The sequence below is a fragment of the Pelecanus crispus genome, chromosome 10, assembly GCF_030463565.1.
Source record: "Pelecanus crispus isolate bPelCri1 chromosome 10, bPelCri1.pri, whole genome shotgun sequence".
Taxonomy (NCBI): Eukaryota; Metazoa; Chordata; class Aves; order Pelecaniformes; family Pelecanidae; genus Pelecanus; species Pelecanus crispus.
The window spans coordinates 10,548,847-10,565,888 of NC_134652.1; the positions used below are offsets into that span (position 1 = coordinate 10,548,847).

The 17,042-nt window shown below is 37.4% G+C and overlaps 1 protein-coding gene across 2 annotated transcripts in view; it reads left to right on the forward strand.

Moving 5' to 3' along the window:
* Nucleotides 1-2,369: 2,369 nt before the first annotated feature.
* Nucleotides 2,370-17,042, forward strand: part of NRAP (nebulin related anchoring protein) — a 51,513-nt gene continuing 36,840 nt past the window's right edge. For both annotated transcript variants that reach the window (XM_075717388.1, XM_075717389.1), the window contains exons 1-11: nt 2,370-2,441; nt 2,708-2,802; nt 3,504-3,591; nt 6,735-6,839; nt 7,383-7,487; nt 8,152-8,259; nt 9,115-9,219; nt 9,836-9,943; nt 11,505-11,609; nt 13,530-13,634; nt 15,545-15,661. In XM_075717388.1, the coding sequence (XP_075573503.1) occupies nt 2,370-2,441; nt 2,708-2,802; nt 3,504-3,591; nt 6,735-6,839; nt 7,383-7,487; nt 8,152-8,259; nt 9,115-9,219; nt 9,836-9,943; nt 11,505-11,609; nt 13,530-13,634; nt 15,545-15,661 (1,113 nt within the window). The remainder of the gene's footprint in view (nt 2,442-2,707; nt 2,803-3,503; nt 3,592-6,734; nt 6,840-7,382; nt 7,488-8,151; nt 8,260-9,114; nt 9,220-9,835; nt 9,944-11,504; nt 11,610-13,529; nt 13,635-15,544; nt 15,662-17,042) is intronic.

Below are 17,042 nucleotides of genomic sequence, written 5' to 3' on the forward strand. Positions count from 1 at the left end.
TGAACGTGCTGTAACTTGCGGGAAGCAGGAGAGCTTGGAAAACATGCTTGCTGACTTCTAGCCAAGCTGATAGTATGTGTCACTGTGAAAAGAAGCAAACAGGCTTTGTATATCTTGAAATGAGGTAAGTTTTATCTGTGAAATAAAGGGCTTCTAGCTGTCTGACAGGCCTCTTGGAAGGAACACATGGTCTCATTCTTCTCAGGGACTTCTAATATGTTCTCTGGGTGCACAGTGCATATGGGCTGTATACACTGGTGCTCCAGGCTGGAGTCCTATCCAGAGTGTCGGTGTTCAGGTGACTCCTGGATGAATGATTTGTTCTGTAGTTGCCAAGTCTTTGTGTTTTTGTGTGGTTCAGAGATGTCCTGCTTTCAGCACCTCTCAGAACTCCCTTCAGAAGGGCTGTAAGGAATGTATTGTTTGTGCTGGGACGGGAGCAGGTCATGCATCTTTTTTTCATGCCGAAGTGTGAGACAAGGGCTCTAGCATGGATTCAGATAGTGTGAAAACAACTAGGACTATCTAGAAAATATACAATATGGTGACTCTTGGAGTACATGGGCACAAAGAGGCAGCGGCTGGTAGCGTGCCCGGTGCTAAATAAGGAGGGGACAGCCTGGCCACTGTGACCCTAATATAGGTCACTTGCATAAACAGAATGGCAATCTGGGACAAGATGAAAAGCTGTGTGAGAAGGGAACTGGAAGACTTCCAAATTATTTTGGTTCACAGGTGTGAGCATGGTAAATATTGTGATGTAACTTTGTCAACACAAAACCACTTCTGATCCCAAAAGGAATAACATAACGTAACTCAGCAGTTATTTTAATACAAGAAGTTATGTTCTGTGAACATTTTTTTTTTTAATTAAAATACATCTGTTTATATACTGATATTAATTACTTACTTTGAAAGGCCTCAAGTGTTTTCAGGACTTTCTGCCATACCCATTGCTCTTCAGATTAGAGACTATTTTCGGCACACCAGCTGCTGACAGTACGTTGTGCCAGTACATTGTCAGCATTCAGTAAAAGTAGTAATAAGGGAAGTAGAACTGTGTGTCTCCATAGAGAGATGAATAGGAGGCTCTCTAAGCATACCCAGAAGGTTTAGCCAGAAATGATTTTGATTTAATTGTTTGTAATTTACAGAAAAAGAAAGCACTTAGCAATATCCCAGGACTGCTGCAGGCATGGGAAATGGTGCAGATGCATGGATGACTAAGTAGACTTTTACTTGGATTGAGATAACTCTTAGCTGTGTCCCAGGGTTATGGAGCCCTGCAGCTGGACGTATTATGATTAGGTGAGTTGTAAATCTCAAATCCTGACCATTTATAGCTGGTAGAATTTAATAGCTTCTTTTGTTCAGAGCAGACTTCACAACCCTAATAACTTGCTTGAATCCTAGTATCAGGCATAATAATTCCTTATCATTATTTGGCTAAGGAATTTTTATATTCTGATCTATGCCAGCCTACTCTCTGTGAACACTGTTAAATAGCTGCTTTGTTCACTCTATTCAAAATAAAATGGTTCCTTTCTGAAGTTTTTCCTGTAGAAGATAGATGTTTGGATTTGTACCCATTATGTTTAGAACTCTTTGAGATAAGAGGCTCTGCCCATTTCACTGTGCATCCTCCTACACCCGGAGATGGAGTGATAGGTTGGTGAAACAGAAAGGCATGAGAAATGAGTGCGCTCTGCTCTGCTGCCCATAACATACAAGGTGAAACTGAGCTGGCACCAAGGGAAAAAAATGACGACTTGGCTGGGACAATGGCGGTGTATCTCTTCTAGATCCAACAAAGGGCCAGGAAGCTCCAAACTCATCTCTGGCCTGTGTCTCTGGTGGTACCTCCTTCTAATATGAGGCTGTTCCTACACACAGGGTAGTCCTCCATGAGGTCACTTGCTGTATATTAGGGTGAGGAGAGACTATGATAAATTGCTGCTGCTGCTGTATATACTTTTCATCCTGGGCTTATGACAACTGGCTTTATAGCAAAACTGAAATACTAAATGATCAGACTCTAACGTTCACATGGACATGATTCGTTTCTGTGAGTTCATTCTTCTATTTCAAGAAAGATATTGCTGCCCTCCCTTATGCACTGACACAGTTGCCAAAATAACCACTCTTACTAACTGGCGGCTTTAAAAGCCAGCCTGCAGCTGACTTTGAAACAGAAGGTCAGCAAACGGAGCAAGAGACTTCAATTCAGAGCTTTAATGGGAGCCATTGACCACAGCAAAAGGCCTTGACTGGAGCGTCTAGAGTGTGCTTTGCAGAGGCCAAAAAGTCACTTTCATACTCTTTGAACCTTTTGTATAAACCTATATATTTTTCACTCTGTGGATTTCAAGATGAATGTGCAGCCGTGTGCTAGATGTGGCTATGGGGTTTACCCTGCTGAGAAGATTAACTGTATAGATCAGGTCAGTTGTCTTTCTTTATTATTTTGGACTATAATAAATGTATAGATTAGCACTTTTAACACAGTGCAAATCTCTCAGTTCCAAAAATTCTTTACTCATAACTGGGTTCAGAACTGAAGTGAGTTAATAATAGGCATATATTTGAAGAAGAATTCTTCAAATTCATGAAATGAATGTTAAGGATCAATACTGAGATTTAAAACTCAACAGAATAATAACAAAATACAAATCGTGTCTCTCTGGTTTCTGTTTTGCGGTATTTCCAGACATGGCATAAAGCCTGTTTTCACTGCGAAGTGTGCAAGATGATGTTAACAGTAAACAACTTTGTTAGCCATGAGAAAAAGCCTTACTGTCAAGCGTAAGTGTGTTTCCTTTCATTTTTTTTGAGGCAAAGGTTTAAAATGCCAAGTCATTTTAATGTAATAGAAGATCACCATTTGGACTCAGCCTGGTCCCATGTGTGATGTGAAATTATGTACTGTTAGTGCCTTTGTACATATCTTTGGATTTATATGAATTGCAAATGATGGGAAACTCTTGTTACTGTATATAAAGCTTCCTCATTTGTCCAGTGCATTAAAACATACCAAATTAAGTTCCATTCAGTATTGTGGGAAGAAAATAAACCCAACCATAACATTCAGTGCTTTCCAAGTCAGCAGTTAAGAGTTAACAAGGGTGACCTAATCATCAGGAAAATGTATAAAATGCAGATTTTGGATTTTTTTTTTTTTCTAGGAAGTTTTTATTTTATAATGATCAATTCCTGTCAAATTTGTCAGCAGAAAAAGGAGAGATGACAGTTGTTTTTTATTCTATTATTCTCTTTTGTTATTAGAAACACAGCATTGATATGACGATCATTAAAATTAATTTTGCTCTAGGCACCTACTCCATACAATAATAACTTGAATGTAATCTCAGGTCTGCGTATGAGTGGGGGAAAAGTTATGTATAGAGGTGTGGAGGCTGGTATTGTGTTTTTGAGTGCTCAGAAAGAACCTTTCTGGTGGACTGTCCGGTACATTCCTAATATCCTTTTACACTTTCCTTTTTTAGACATAATCCAAAAAACAATGCGTTCACAAGCATATTTGAGACACCAGTAAATATGAATGCAAAAAAACTGTCGGAAGTGGTAAGTGAGGTAAGAAGCTTGAGGGCCAAATGTATTTAGCTTTGTTTTACATTTTGAGATCATATTCATGTCTTGTTTTAGAAATGTATTCTTTACGTAATGTAGGTATGTATTCTTTACTTACCCTCCTGTGTTCTTTTAGAGCAGTAAAAACTCAGCCTGGGGTTTGAATCATAATTTTTAAAATGCATTCTCTCATAAGAAAGGAAGGTTAGATCTGAATTTGCTTCTACTTTTGGAAAGAAAAATGGGTAGCAGTTTCTCACCTGCCATATCTGACAATCTGCATGGAAACACTGTTCACATAAACTGCAGGAGATACTGCCCAGAGCTATGTAAACTTAGTAACTAAATCAGGGGGGTTTACACAGCCATTTGAAACAAGAATGACCTACTTGCTTTATGATCTCTTCTGAAACTGATACCAAAGGGCACAAAAGAAAAAATAAATTCTATCTCGGTAGGATGTAGGCAAAAGTTCTCATAAATACTTTGTCAAGTACTTCCAACAAACCTGAGATGGTATTTCCCTTCTGCGAGAAAACACGAAGTCCGGGGAGTTTTGCATGGTTTTGCTGAAAATGTTTTGCTACAACTTTAAGGATGGACTAGCTCTCCATGCCCTTTTAACTGCATCCATCCTCTAAAAGGCTGCTGTGCCCCGGCAAACCTCTAGGGGTGCTCAAAGTCGTCTTTTTTTTCAAATGCCATTCTTTTCTGTCTTGCATTGTTTTCCTCCAGATATATTTGTTTCAGATTTGCATTTCTAAGAATTTAATGAAACGAGAAACACAGTAACAGCCAATAATTGATAGCTATCTCATCTCTATGTGTAATACTATTTTCTTGAATGTCATGTCTTTCGATACTCTAAAGTAGTACTATTCTTTGCATGACTATATTTAGTAAGCAAACCAATGTGTTTCCATGTGAGTAGCCGTCACTAAAAGAAGGAAGTTGTGTTTCTTAGATTACAGCGTACTATATTCATTCTGATGTTCTGTAGTAGCTGTACAAAGTTGATGTACATTTAATAGCCTTTATCAGGCTGTAATAGCCTGTATCTTTTCTTTATCATTCTTGTACAGTACTCTTATGCATCAGGATTTGCAATATCATAGGCAGTAACTATTTCAGCAGTGACTATTACACTTACTTGAAAATGCGTATGACAGATCTGGTCAGGAATGAGTTTGGGATTACGGCAGGTTCTATTTCTGTTTTTAGGCAGTGATATGAGACTCTGATACTTCCAGTGCATGTGAATATACACGCCAGACAATTTATAGCTCAAAGATCACTTTCCCTTGTTTTTTACACCTAAAGCACCTTCTGTCCTTTTCAATCACATAATGAGGTTCTGCTTGAGAGAGGAAATTGCTAAGGGTAATAAAGAAGCTGATTCTGCAGTACTTACTTAAAGGGAGTACTTCTGTAGAAATTTTAAGTGTAGGAAAACTTTTTCATTGGTAAATGTATAAAATAATGCTAACTTGAGAAAATTTTTCAATTGCTACTGTAGTTTGTTGGGGTTTTGTTAGGTAAGATTATTTCTTATGTAACAGATGTCACATGTTTCTTTTAATGCTAACATAATATGCTCACATAAGTCTTATGTTGAGACACCAACTTGAATGCAGATAAAATTGAGCTCCCTCCCTCTACACAGAATTTCTGTGTGAACAGACAAATCATTCATGTCTCTGTACTTCTGTACTTAATTTATAAAATGAGGATAATGGTACACATGCTCACTGATTTTTCTGTCCAGCCAGTTTAGACTTTGCACCCTTCAGGACAGGGACTGTTATTTTTTGCATCTGTTAGAGTGAGCTGTAAAACAGAGCTGTGATTTCAGTTGTATTTCTGTGTGCTGTCATGATAAAATTAACAGTAGGAAAATGATGACCCAGGACTAAATATAGTAGTCATTTACATTTACACAGTCATGATACTTCATGGCCACTGTGCAGGGAAATAGGACAGTAAAGTATTACCCACCAGGTAGTTCTTTCATCTAATGCTGCATTGATGTGTTCTGCTTAAAAATTCAGTCCTCATAGATTACTTCCCCCAAAAGTATTATCTAAACACCAAATTATTCTTTCACAACTTCATGCCAGATTTCAGGTCTAATATGCTGCTCCTTTACAGATGTGCAGCTCCAATAATAGCAAAAAAAATCTTAGGGAGAATCTGGGTATGGATTAGAGAGTAGAGTTTTGACCTTAAGGCTAAGCCCAATCTTCTCTTCCATGGAGACTTCTTTTCCAAGAATAGGTGGCATGGAGGAAGTACTTATATAGTCTTTGCATGACATAGAGCTACAGGCTATGTAGCCTTTTTGTACATAAGCAGGTTGTAAGTGCTGTTGGTCTAAAGAGGGAGAAGGAGGAAAAGATGGAGAGTTTTGCAGGCTTTCAGAAGGTAGTCGGTATTTTCTTGTGGGCTGTGGAGATTTGGTGGATCAGGCGTACTTGTCATAGTCCCTTGGATTCTGCATTCATATCTTATATAAATGTGTCTTCAGGGCAAAATTACTAGCTGGCACTGAAAACTAGTCTGGTCTGTAGCAATTAGGGATCTAATGCACAGATGCAGGTAAACATTATGACTAGACAAAATCATCTTAAACCGAGTCGTGTTGATGCTACCACCCAGAGAATTAGTTCTGTGCAGTTACATTGTTCCTCTGCTTCTCTTGTGTTGGTATTGATGATTTTTGCAGTGAGACAGATGAAGGAACTGACATAGCTGAAAGCTAACACAGCAAAAGGCTACATACTAATTCCCTGATATAATTTTGCCAACAGCAGCCTGTCTGATGGTGTCAGTGTGTGAGAGACAAGAAGGGTCACCTAGTAGGGCCAGAGGTGTTTTTGGAAGTAGCCTTCCTTTAGATTGGTTGAAGGTGCAGCCAAAACTAGGAGGCAGTGAAGTGGATTTGTTATGGTGGGAATTGCACTGTTTTTGTTGTTTTGTCTTGCATTCATCTCCTTTTGTTGCTGCAGATGATGCAGACTCCATATCACTGTGGACTAAGAGACTGTGTTCACCTTGTTTGTCTCCCTTCTTGTTCTTCTCCTAAGAAGGGTGTGTTAGTCTGTACTAACAAACTACTAATACCAAGTCTTTTTTTTTTTTTTTTTTAGATAAAATATCGAGAAAGTGCTGAACAATTCAAATCAGTCTTTCAATGGGATGTAAGATCCAGAGAAATTGAAGCTGCCTATAAAGCCCAACAACTGGCCACCCAGGTAAGAAATATCCCTCAAGCCTCCAAGCCGCTAGCCTGCAAAAGACCAAGGATGGGCCTTGGCAGTCCTGATTGTTAGGATTTTACTCACAGTGTTTCAGTGGTAAAAAAGCCATTGCCTCTCATTTGCCTAAACTTTTCAAAGCTGCATAGCTTGATTATCTGATAGGGTGCAAAAATCAGAAGATGAAGAAGGAAGAGTGTATCTATACAGTTAGCTGTTTGGACTGTACATGTGCAGCCGTACGCAATGTGTCTTCTTTCTGCTGACACTGTAGCTTCACAACAAGTGCTCTGATTCCTAGGGGGAATTATTTGAGTCTCACTCCACTCACATCCTGACATCTTGATGTCAGTTCTTGTTATACAAGCTCTGCCCTGGTATTCTGAAGGTATGTGGAGTATAGGCCTTGTGCTGTATGTTTGCAGAGAGTAAATTTCATTTCTACAGCATTTTGTATGTTTACTTTTTTTCTGTCAGATCTGCTGTTTGTGTATTAAAACACAGGTGAAGATTGGTAGTTATTTAACTTTTGTTTTGTAGAATGCTTACTATGCTGCCTATGAGGAGGGAAAATCGTGGTACTCGGGAACCATCCCAGATCCTGACATGGTCAAGATAACACAGGCACAGAAGACTCTGAGTGATGTAAGTGGGCTGATGTTTGGAATAGCTTTATTTTCATGGGCTATCATATTCTGAAGACTTACCAGTGCATCAAAGCCAACCTTTGGTAAGATGTTACCAAAGGAGAGACTGACATGTTTACTTCTGTCAATAACAATATTTAACCATGTAAGTGATTAAAGTCACATAACAATGCTATTGCCCATCCTGGAAATCAAACACTTATATAGTTATGTAATTGAGAAGCACTTCAACTACTGACAAACGATATCTGGGGTGACCTTGGTTATATCCTGATCTAGTGGGCAATGGTGTTTCCCTCAGTAGAGCAGAACTCATGATGGAAAACGTGTCTTATTTTCCACAGAGGAGACCTTTCATTGACTGTATTTCCATGACTGATGAAAATCACTTTTGAATTATGACTGTCTATGCCCATACAATGGGTTAGTGACTCAGTCAACATAGCCAATTAACAGTGGGTAATTGATATGAATGGGGAATGTTTTCTGTTGTATGTAGGTAATATTTCTACCTAACAAACTTAAAAGGTATAAGTTCTTTAACTTGTTTACTTTTAAATAAAGTGATACATACCTTTAGGAAACAGGCATTAAAAGAGGAATCACATTAAACTACAGTGGGTTCTTCTGTAACAACAAAACAAAAAATGTTCTTTTTCTAGTTTCAATATACAGAAGAATATGAGCCGCGGAGAGGCAAAGGCAGCTTTCCTGCTATGATCACTCCAGGTTATCAAGTTGCTAAGAGAGCCACCCAGCTAAGCAGTGATGTAAGTCACAGTATTTTTAATTGTATGCTAGACTGCTGAATTTGGAGAATCCTGGGTTTAGGCCACTCACTTTAGACAGTAGGTTCTATGATGAATATTTGTTGTAGTGTTAATTCTACAAAGTGAGAAAGCTTTAACATGATGCAGGAAACAGTGTTAACAAACTACTTGGCTTGGGAAGAGAATCATATAGGATATAGTTATTTCCTGAAAGCTGTAGCCACTTTTGCTGTAATTTATCACAACTTAAAAGAGATTATAAGTCACTCTAAAAGGTTTATTTAATTCATTACCTGTATTTTCACTTTATGACTTTATGAATCTATTTATTTACATCTGACGTTTTTCGCTTTATTATTTGAAGTTAAATACCATAATATTAAATAAAAATACCATAATATTCGATTTAATTAATATACAAGCTACTTTAAATATATGCACAGAAAATTGCTTGTTTATAAAAATAACAATTTAACTGAAAAAGATCGAGTAAAAATAAATCCTGTAGAAATTATTTTAAAGTATTTTATTGTTTTCTGCTAACACTGTCTGCGTTGTCATTGCGGTATGATCTTAGTGTTTTGGGCCATTAATGACTATTCTCATAATATTTTAATCAAATGTATGGCTCACATAAATCCAATATAATTTGAAAATTTTATTATCTCTGTCCATTTCTGTCTCCTTTTGGCATTCACTTTAAGGAAATTGGGTCTTAAATATACTGACAGCATGACTGTACAATGGAGAGTGTCATGACTGCTGTTGCTCATTTTCTCTTGAAGCCTTCTGATAGAAAATGCGTATTTCCTACTTATTGTTTGTAATATGCATTTTATATGTTTTCTCCCTCAGGTAGAATATAAGCGGGGACATGAAGAGAGAGTTTCGAAGTTCACCTCTGTGGTAGACACTCCAGATATACTTCATGCAAAGGTTGGAGGACAGCTTTCAAGTGACGTGAGTGAAACAAAACAGGTTGACCTGTTTTTGACTCTGCAAGTGGCTTTTAGGACATTCATAAATCACTTAAAAATATGAACATAAAGAAAAGTAAAAAATTAATATCTGAAAGGCAGACTCTTTAAATGTGTATTACCTTAAAATATTCTTGATACATTTTACCATTAAGTATTTAATACTTCCAGTTATAAAGACCATATCCAGTTCTAGGCCATTTTAGGGACTAGCTGGCTGTCAGAACTGAAGGCAGAGAGCTAGTCTGTTCTATACCTAGAAACTGGCTGCCATGCAAAGTAAAGGAGGAAGCTGCCTGACTCTAATATTAATAAAGCCGGCATTGTGCAGACAACTTTGGTATTTTGTTTAAATAACTGTGATCCATCCTATTCCCTGAATGAGACACAGAGGTCCTGCAGAAGATACGTGATCATGTGGTTAAAGACTACATTGTAAAGCATACAGACAAGGAGGTAGATTCAGACTTCATGGTTCGTCTTCCTTTTGGCAGATGACAGCCGTTGAATGCCTGACTTTGCAACTTTAAGAATTGATTATGTGTGTAATTAAGATACATGTGATCTAATTACTGCTGAATTGTCTTGGATTTTTACAGTTGAAATATACAGAAGACTTTGAAGAACGGAAAGGGAAAGGCAGCTTTCCTGCTATGATCACTCCAGCTTATCAAATAGCCAAGAGAGCAAATGAATTAGCCAGTGATGTAAGTGTCCAAAGCAAGGTCTTTTTTTGGGAAGAAAATAATTAATTCTCACACAAAATTTTTATTAAAATGTTTACCAGCAGAAATTCTGTGAGCATTGTGGAATTATGCTAGCAGTGCACTTCATACACAGATTTTCAAGTGATTGTCTTTTGCAGGGACAAAGTTGAGTTTTATGCACAAAAAGAAAATTAGGTGGTTTATTTGTGAATGAACACTGGATTTTTGTGGGCAAAAGTGTCCCCTTTACCCAGCCTCCTGTTGCATACAAATGAGAAGGAAGACAATAAGGAGTCAGCTGGAGGTCTTTGATTTCATTCTGCCCAACCCAGCATGAGTTAGAGCGGGTGAAGTGCAGCTCTAACTTAAACATCCACAATATTTCTGGGTGACCTTGTATCAGGGGAGGGCTGTGTTTGCAGAGCTCTGCTTTGCCATGACTTTCCATGCTCCCGGTGTGCCTTACAGTTCATTCTGCTATTCCTTCTTTTGTGCTTTTGCAAGATGAGGCTTTTATGAAAGTAGCTTCTTGAATAGCAATTATATATGTAAAGTATATACAGACACACACACACACACAAACACATGCATACATTTGACATAGATACAGATTTATAAAATACAGCTTTCTATTCCACTTTTTACTTCCCTTACTGTTGTTGGTTTGTTTTTTTTTTTTTAAACTCTTTGGTATACTGATCCTTATTGGCTTTCTTTTCCTCTCCAAACATAACAAAACCACAACACCCCTGTATTCTTTAAAAAGCATTGTAACAGGACACCAGTATCGCTTCAAAATGTACAGTTAATTGTGTTTTGTCACTGGAGACTGAAAGGAAAGCTCTTTTTGTTGGAGAAGATAACACATTGTGCTAACTCAATGGAAGTGAATTTAAACATTAAGAGTCATTGAGGAAAATAAGAGATCTATAATTTTGAAGGCAAAAGCAACTGACTCTAAAATATTTAAATGTTTTTGTTTACCTTTGATCTGTGGAAAGCCCTTCATTTGTGTCAGCAAACACACATTGTGGTTAAAGGGCAGCATAAGGTTATAGGCATTATTTTGGCTTCAGCAAAGCTAGTGTAAATCTTGGTCTAAACTTGAAGGTTGATTGCCTAAAATTCCCTTGATCATTGAGGATATCAGCATCTTTCAGAAACAAGCCCATTTATTAACAGTGTTCCGATGACCCTGTGGTAAGAAAAGTGCTCTATGGTAACCATGAATTTACATTACACTCAGTTTTATTTTTTAACCTGCTGGAGCATCAGGAATTAGCCACTGACAAGCAGGGGGTGGTGAACACTCTGAACTAATGGTCTGGGTTGAACTGGCAAGTCCTATGTTCCTAGTGCATTATTAAAAAGTACACCACTAGTTTTGTTTTTATATCTTCAAGTGGCATATTTGACTTCTGTAGATTGGTGGCAATGGGAATTTTGACAATCTTTTATTGTCAACATGTGTGTGTCATTGATTATTATTTATTATGCAGCATCTGTGTACCAGACTAAACTCATCCAGATGATTCTTTTCCTTTTCTTTTTTTTCTGTTAGGTAAAGTATCATCAAAGATATGAAAAAGAGATCAAGGGAAAAGCCAGCCATACAGCTGGAACAGATGTTACTTTTGCAAGAGAAAATGTAGATCAATATGGCCAGGTATGCAACATCCGAGAGATACCCATGCTGATGTTGATCATTACTATGGCTGGTTGCTCAAGACTTTAGAAACTGCAGTGAGACCTGTTTTCACTTTGCTTTCCTGTATGAGAAAGCAAGGTCTCAAAGGAAAAGGTAGTATGCAACAGCACCATGCTCTAAATGTGTAATATATTTGGCATTGGCACTTACAAGATGAGACTACAAGGTGCATGCACTGTCACTGCATGAACCTTATGGTGGAGTCATTCCAAAAGGTAAGCCTTACCTTGGCAAATTTGGTCTGTGTACATGTGTGCACTATACATTTCTATGGCGGTGTTGTTACGTATCACACTGAAATGTGTTTACTTGTGGAAACTTTCCCAATCCATGAGCAAGAAAATGTAAATTCAATTGGGAGAAAAAGTGAAAGGGCTGTGAAATGGTAGAAAGTTAGTAGATAGTCAAACATCTTTCCCTGCCAGTATTTTTAGAAATCTTAGAAGCTTTGCAGCTCTAAATATGTGCAAGTGGCACTGAAGATCATACAGGATCTCTTAGATTTCAGCTTTTCTACAAAAGTGGTGTTGTAAGCTTGTCAAGTTGTAGTTCTGCATCTGTGGACCCAAATAATCTTTAGTTCTGTTTTGGTCTGTCACATTCATTTTGCTTTTATTTCATTTTTAAGAGAATGCAATTATTATTGTGGTCTCCCAAAATGCATCCAAAGTTGTATTCCAATTAAGTTAGGGAAATAGTACACCTAAATAGAACTGAATACAGCTAAAGGGAATTTGAAAGGAATTAAATAGTGTGTTTGTATAAACAAAACTGTATGGTTAGTCTTAGGTTTTTCATGCTAGCTCCTCAAGAGACCCATATACTTTGGAGAAATGAAGGAACAGGGAATATATTATCCTAAGACATTTGGGAGTTTTATGTTTCTTCACTTCTTCTGTCCAAACCTACATCTTGTAATGTCTGAAAAGCAAACCATCCTTGAAGAATATGAGTTTAGAATATGTAGCAATGAAGTGTTCAATTAGTTTCTGTCTTTTGAACTACTACAAGTTTCAGTAAGAATAAACAAATAAAATGAATTTGAAAAAGTGCCAATTGCATTTTCAAGCATTGGAATGCTGATATCTTTAGAATTAATTTAAGTTTTTTTCTTTGAAAGTATCTTTGAAACTTCAGTCACAGACTTCAAATTTAATTTGATTTTTAATCTTCATAGATTGAATTCTGATATTTTTATTCAAATAAAATAGAGCCACTGAAATTAATGGATCTTTCTGAGCGAAGCGTGCATTAACATGGGTAAAGGGATTAGATTTCTAACTATTGAGATCATGAGGGTACATCATACAGATATATATATAACATGAGACAATTTAAGGAATCTTACTGTAAAATCCCTGTGTGCTGAACACCTGCTTTGTTCATGTTTAAAAATCTTAGAATTGGCTAAAATTAATTATCTGGAACTTTGACAATGCTGTTTTGTAATATGGGCAATATTAGAAATGAGATAAAAATGTATTTGAGAAAGTTAGAAGAAAAAGAAAATGGCAAGTTAGTCTGAAGAATTCAAACTTATGAATGGGATTTTAAAAAACTAACTCAGCTGATTGGTCAAGGATATTTTTTTATTTTATATAGAATAATTTAGATCCAATAACTGTAACTACATTATATTGTTCACAAAATTATGATATGGCCTATCTTATCATGTGACATTGATGGTGCACAAAATGACCTACACTGGATTGTTTTGCATGAGAAGTCACAGGAGAGATACCCCCAAGTGTTTATAGTCCTTTCTATCTGTACAATGAAGCAATGAATTTTCCTACTAAAAAGGACTACGGGGATTTATGAAATCACCCAAGGCCCCACCTGCTCTTGTACGATGAGTAAACACTGAATTTTCTTCAGGATTATATGGATGAGTATGAAGAACGCAGAGGGAAAGGAAGCTTTCCTGCTATGATCACTCCAGCTTATCAAAATGCCAAGAAAGCAAATGAATTAGCAAGTGATGTAAGTATGAGACCTGAATCAATACAATTCATAAACAATTAAAACCAGCAGTTTGTCAGAGCAGTGCCTAGGAGGATAATGCTAAAATTACACTTGAGAAGTAAACAACAATGACATTTCACTGCATTGCTGGGAACTGGATGGCTCAGGGGATTAATAAATATCCATTAATAGAAGGGGACACAGCTCCAACTTGCATGAGGGAGGAGATGGATGTAGCAACTAATGGGGATCCCTACTGTCAGGTTAACCCTCCTGGCAAATCTGCACCTGTATTATTAATGAAACCTTCAACTGCCTTAATCATCCTGTGGACTACAGTGGTATTCCCAGTAGTGAATAAATGGAGGATGAATGAGCTGAACTGGTTTTGATATTTTGATGTATCATGCCTCTAGCGCAAAGCAAGTTATATGGAGGAAAAGAAACCATAGTGTATGACACTGTCACTTCACAAGAGTGAGCTTATTTCTAGGCTGGGGATTTTTAGGTTTGGGTGGCAAGCTAAAGAATCGGCAAAAAAGGTGGTGATTTGTGATTCTTGCATGCAGCCCATTGATTAAAGAGCCTCAGTCCTATTTGAGGAGACCATTTCTGGTAGTGACAAAAAATGGGTCAGTCTGTGGGTCATTACCCTGTGGCTGCTGTGAAGGGTTCCTGCGAGTGACAACCTTTGTAGTGTGGACACCTGTCCCCCACAGGGCTATCTGAGCTGATGGGCTCAGTCTGTTTTCTGAGGAGCTAACAGATGGTTGAGTCTTTCAGTTTGTACTAGCCTGGACTAGACACTAGCAGTAAACTAGAGTGAAAGGATCAGTCATATTCTGTCACCTGAGCTTATGACTGAGAGAATATAAAAAACCCGAAACCTTCTGTGACCAGTCCCTATTTTGATGACAAACTCAGTGATCCCCTGTTTAAACATGAAATATTTAACCTTTCCAGATGAAGATGGCAGTTTCATAGGTTTTCAAAATGCTAATGGTCAGCAGTTTCCTCATTAATTTGTAATACCTGGAGCAAGGAAAAGCGTTGGTTCATGGCAGTAACCTTAACTCACTAGATTACTTATCAAGCTGCTTCATATCTTTAAAGCCTGAGAAACTGTGTGCAGACTTGGAAAATGAAATAAAAACCACTTTGCACTTCGGCACATTTCAAATAATTTGTTATTTTTTTATATTATGAATCTGATTTTTAAAGCGGTGGCATAAAATGAAGAATAGAAGCGTCTCCTTGTATGCAAGAGATATTGAAATATATTGAAATATATTCCCAACAGGGTTTTTTCTGGACAACATTTGGCAAAAGGCCAATATAAGTATTACCTCTCTTCACCCATCCTAGCTCAATTTAAGTCAATAATCTGAAGTCTAAATTAAATTAACAGATCCCTTATTTCAATATTGATTTGGTAGAGAAATATAATTGTCTTAAAACATTATAAGTGCAAAAGGAGACAGCTCTCTCAAAAAGCTGGTTCCTACAAAAGGAAAAGTTCACAGAGCACTTGATGACTATCTTTACTTCTCTGAGTAGAAGTCTAAAATTAAAGTACTGAGAATTAACTTCAGTAATAGACGAGCACACAAGCTCCAACCAGTCACTAGCCAAGAATCTGCTAGTTATCTGTTCAAGCTATGAACAACAACCAGTGCTGTTCAATCTACATAAAAAATTGATTAAAAAAATGCTGTCTAGTGAAGTGGCTTGGCAGGGATTGTTAGGGCTGTGGTTTTATATGTGGTTTATTTCAGGAAATAACAACTTGCAGTGTTTCAACTTAGCAAGTTCTATTTGCTTATCAAAGCAAGAATAAGAAAAATCTTATCCCAACTCATGAAGCCAGTCTAAATAGCAATGGTGAAAAGGTAGACATCTATTTTATAATTTTCCCTACTTCTTTTCAGATAAAATACAAGAAAGATCTTTCCAAGATGAAAGGTGCAGCTCACTTTCACTCCCTAACGGCTGAAGACAACTTAGTCCTTAAACAAGCCCAAAGTGTTAACAAGCTTGTCAGTGAGGTAAGGGGTTGAATCGATCTGTTAACAAGTTTCAGAGCAGCTCATACAAACATTTGTGTCTGACGGGTAAGGACTACAAATATAAGAAGCTGTTGTTCTTATCAGCCTGTATGTAACAATTATCTGTGTGTAGCACAGTAAGTGGAGAGAAAGGTGCAAGAACAGATCTTCAGGTGCTGTTATCTGGCACTTCCAATGATCTATATGAAAGTATGGGAAATTAACCCCAGAAGAGTAATTCTAATTCTGGCCACATGAAGAATAGAAATCTTAAAGAAAAAAAAACCCTTAATTGTGCTGTTAATGTACTGTGAAGTTATAATCATAAATGCTTTAGGATGACTTGGGTGTGTACCTTAGAGTGTTTCAAAGAAGGTTCTACTGATAGTTAAAAAATAACACCAACAGGCCCAGATTTGTACTGTTCTGTTAATGGAGGTTTCTTTTTGCTTCCATCATGTGAAAGACTGTGAGTTACTGATAATGCATTCTTCTTCTGCTTGGCAAGAGAAGATTGCTACGGAATTCTCAGCAGATTCTGAATTATTAATTTATTTATAGTGTCATATCAGCTATAAAGCTATTAATAAATGTGAGTTTCTAGAGCTTCCCCATGGCAGTTTAAAAACTTAATACTCCTGAGATGTCAAAGTGTAAAACCTTCAATAATGAAAAACCCCTGGAAGTAGGACTGGAAGGGGCCTCCTGGGCCAATGCTTCCGGACTCCTGCTGTTTCGGCACAGTATCATATAATCCTCTTTTTCTAATTTCTAGTTTATTCCTGTCCACTTTATTACTACTGTGTTTTGTGCCGACGTTGCCCTTTAGTTTAAAAAGTTCTTCTCCCTGCATGATTACCTTTCTGAGATGTTTACAAGCAGATATCATTTTCTTCTCTCTGCCTTTGTTTTCCTAGTCTAAGCAAGCCAAATTCTTCTCATCTCTCACAGTTTTCCTTTGCAGCTGTTACAGGCTGAGTGCATATTCCTTAAACAAGAATGACTGTAAGAGTGTGTAAGTTCTTGATAAGGTCTTGCTGGAACCTGGTACATAGCACGCGCACTTCCAAGTGCCTGCTCAAAAGTCTCCTCTTGCTCCTGCCTTGGCCTGCATTTGCCTTTTTCATGGTTGTGTTACTTTGGCATCTTGCCATCTTTCTGTGGTCAGCCTACATGTGAATAGTTTTCTCTTTCTTGGCCTTTGCAGGTGATGAGCTCTTATAGCTGAAATTTTTATGACTACTCCCTATGTATATTAACCCCTATATTGCTGAATTTAGTCCCATTTCTATTACCCCTTTTAATATCACCCCCAAAATTCCTACTTCAGAGCAAAGGTACTTAATGAAAATATTAAACAAATTCTGTGTTTAAACTTACT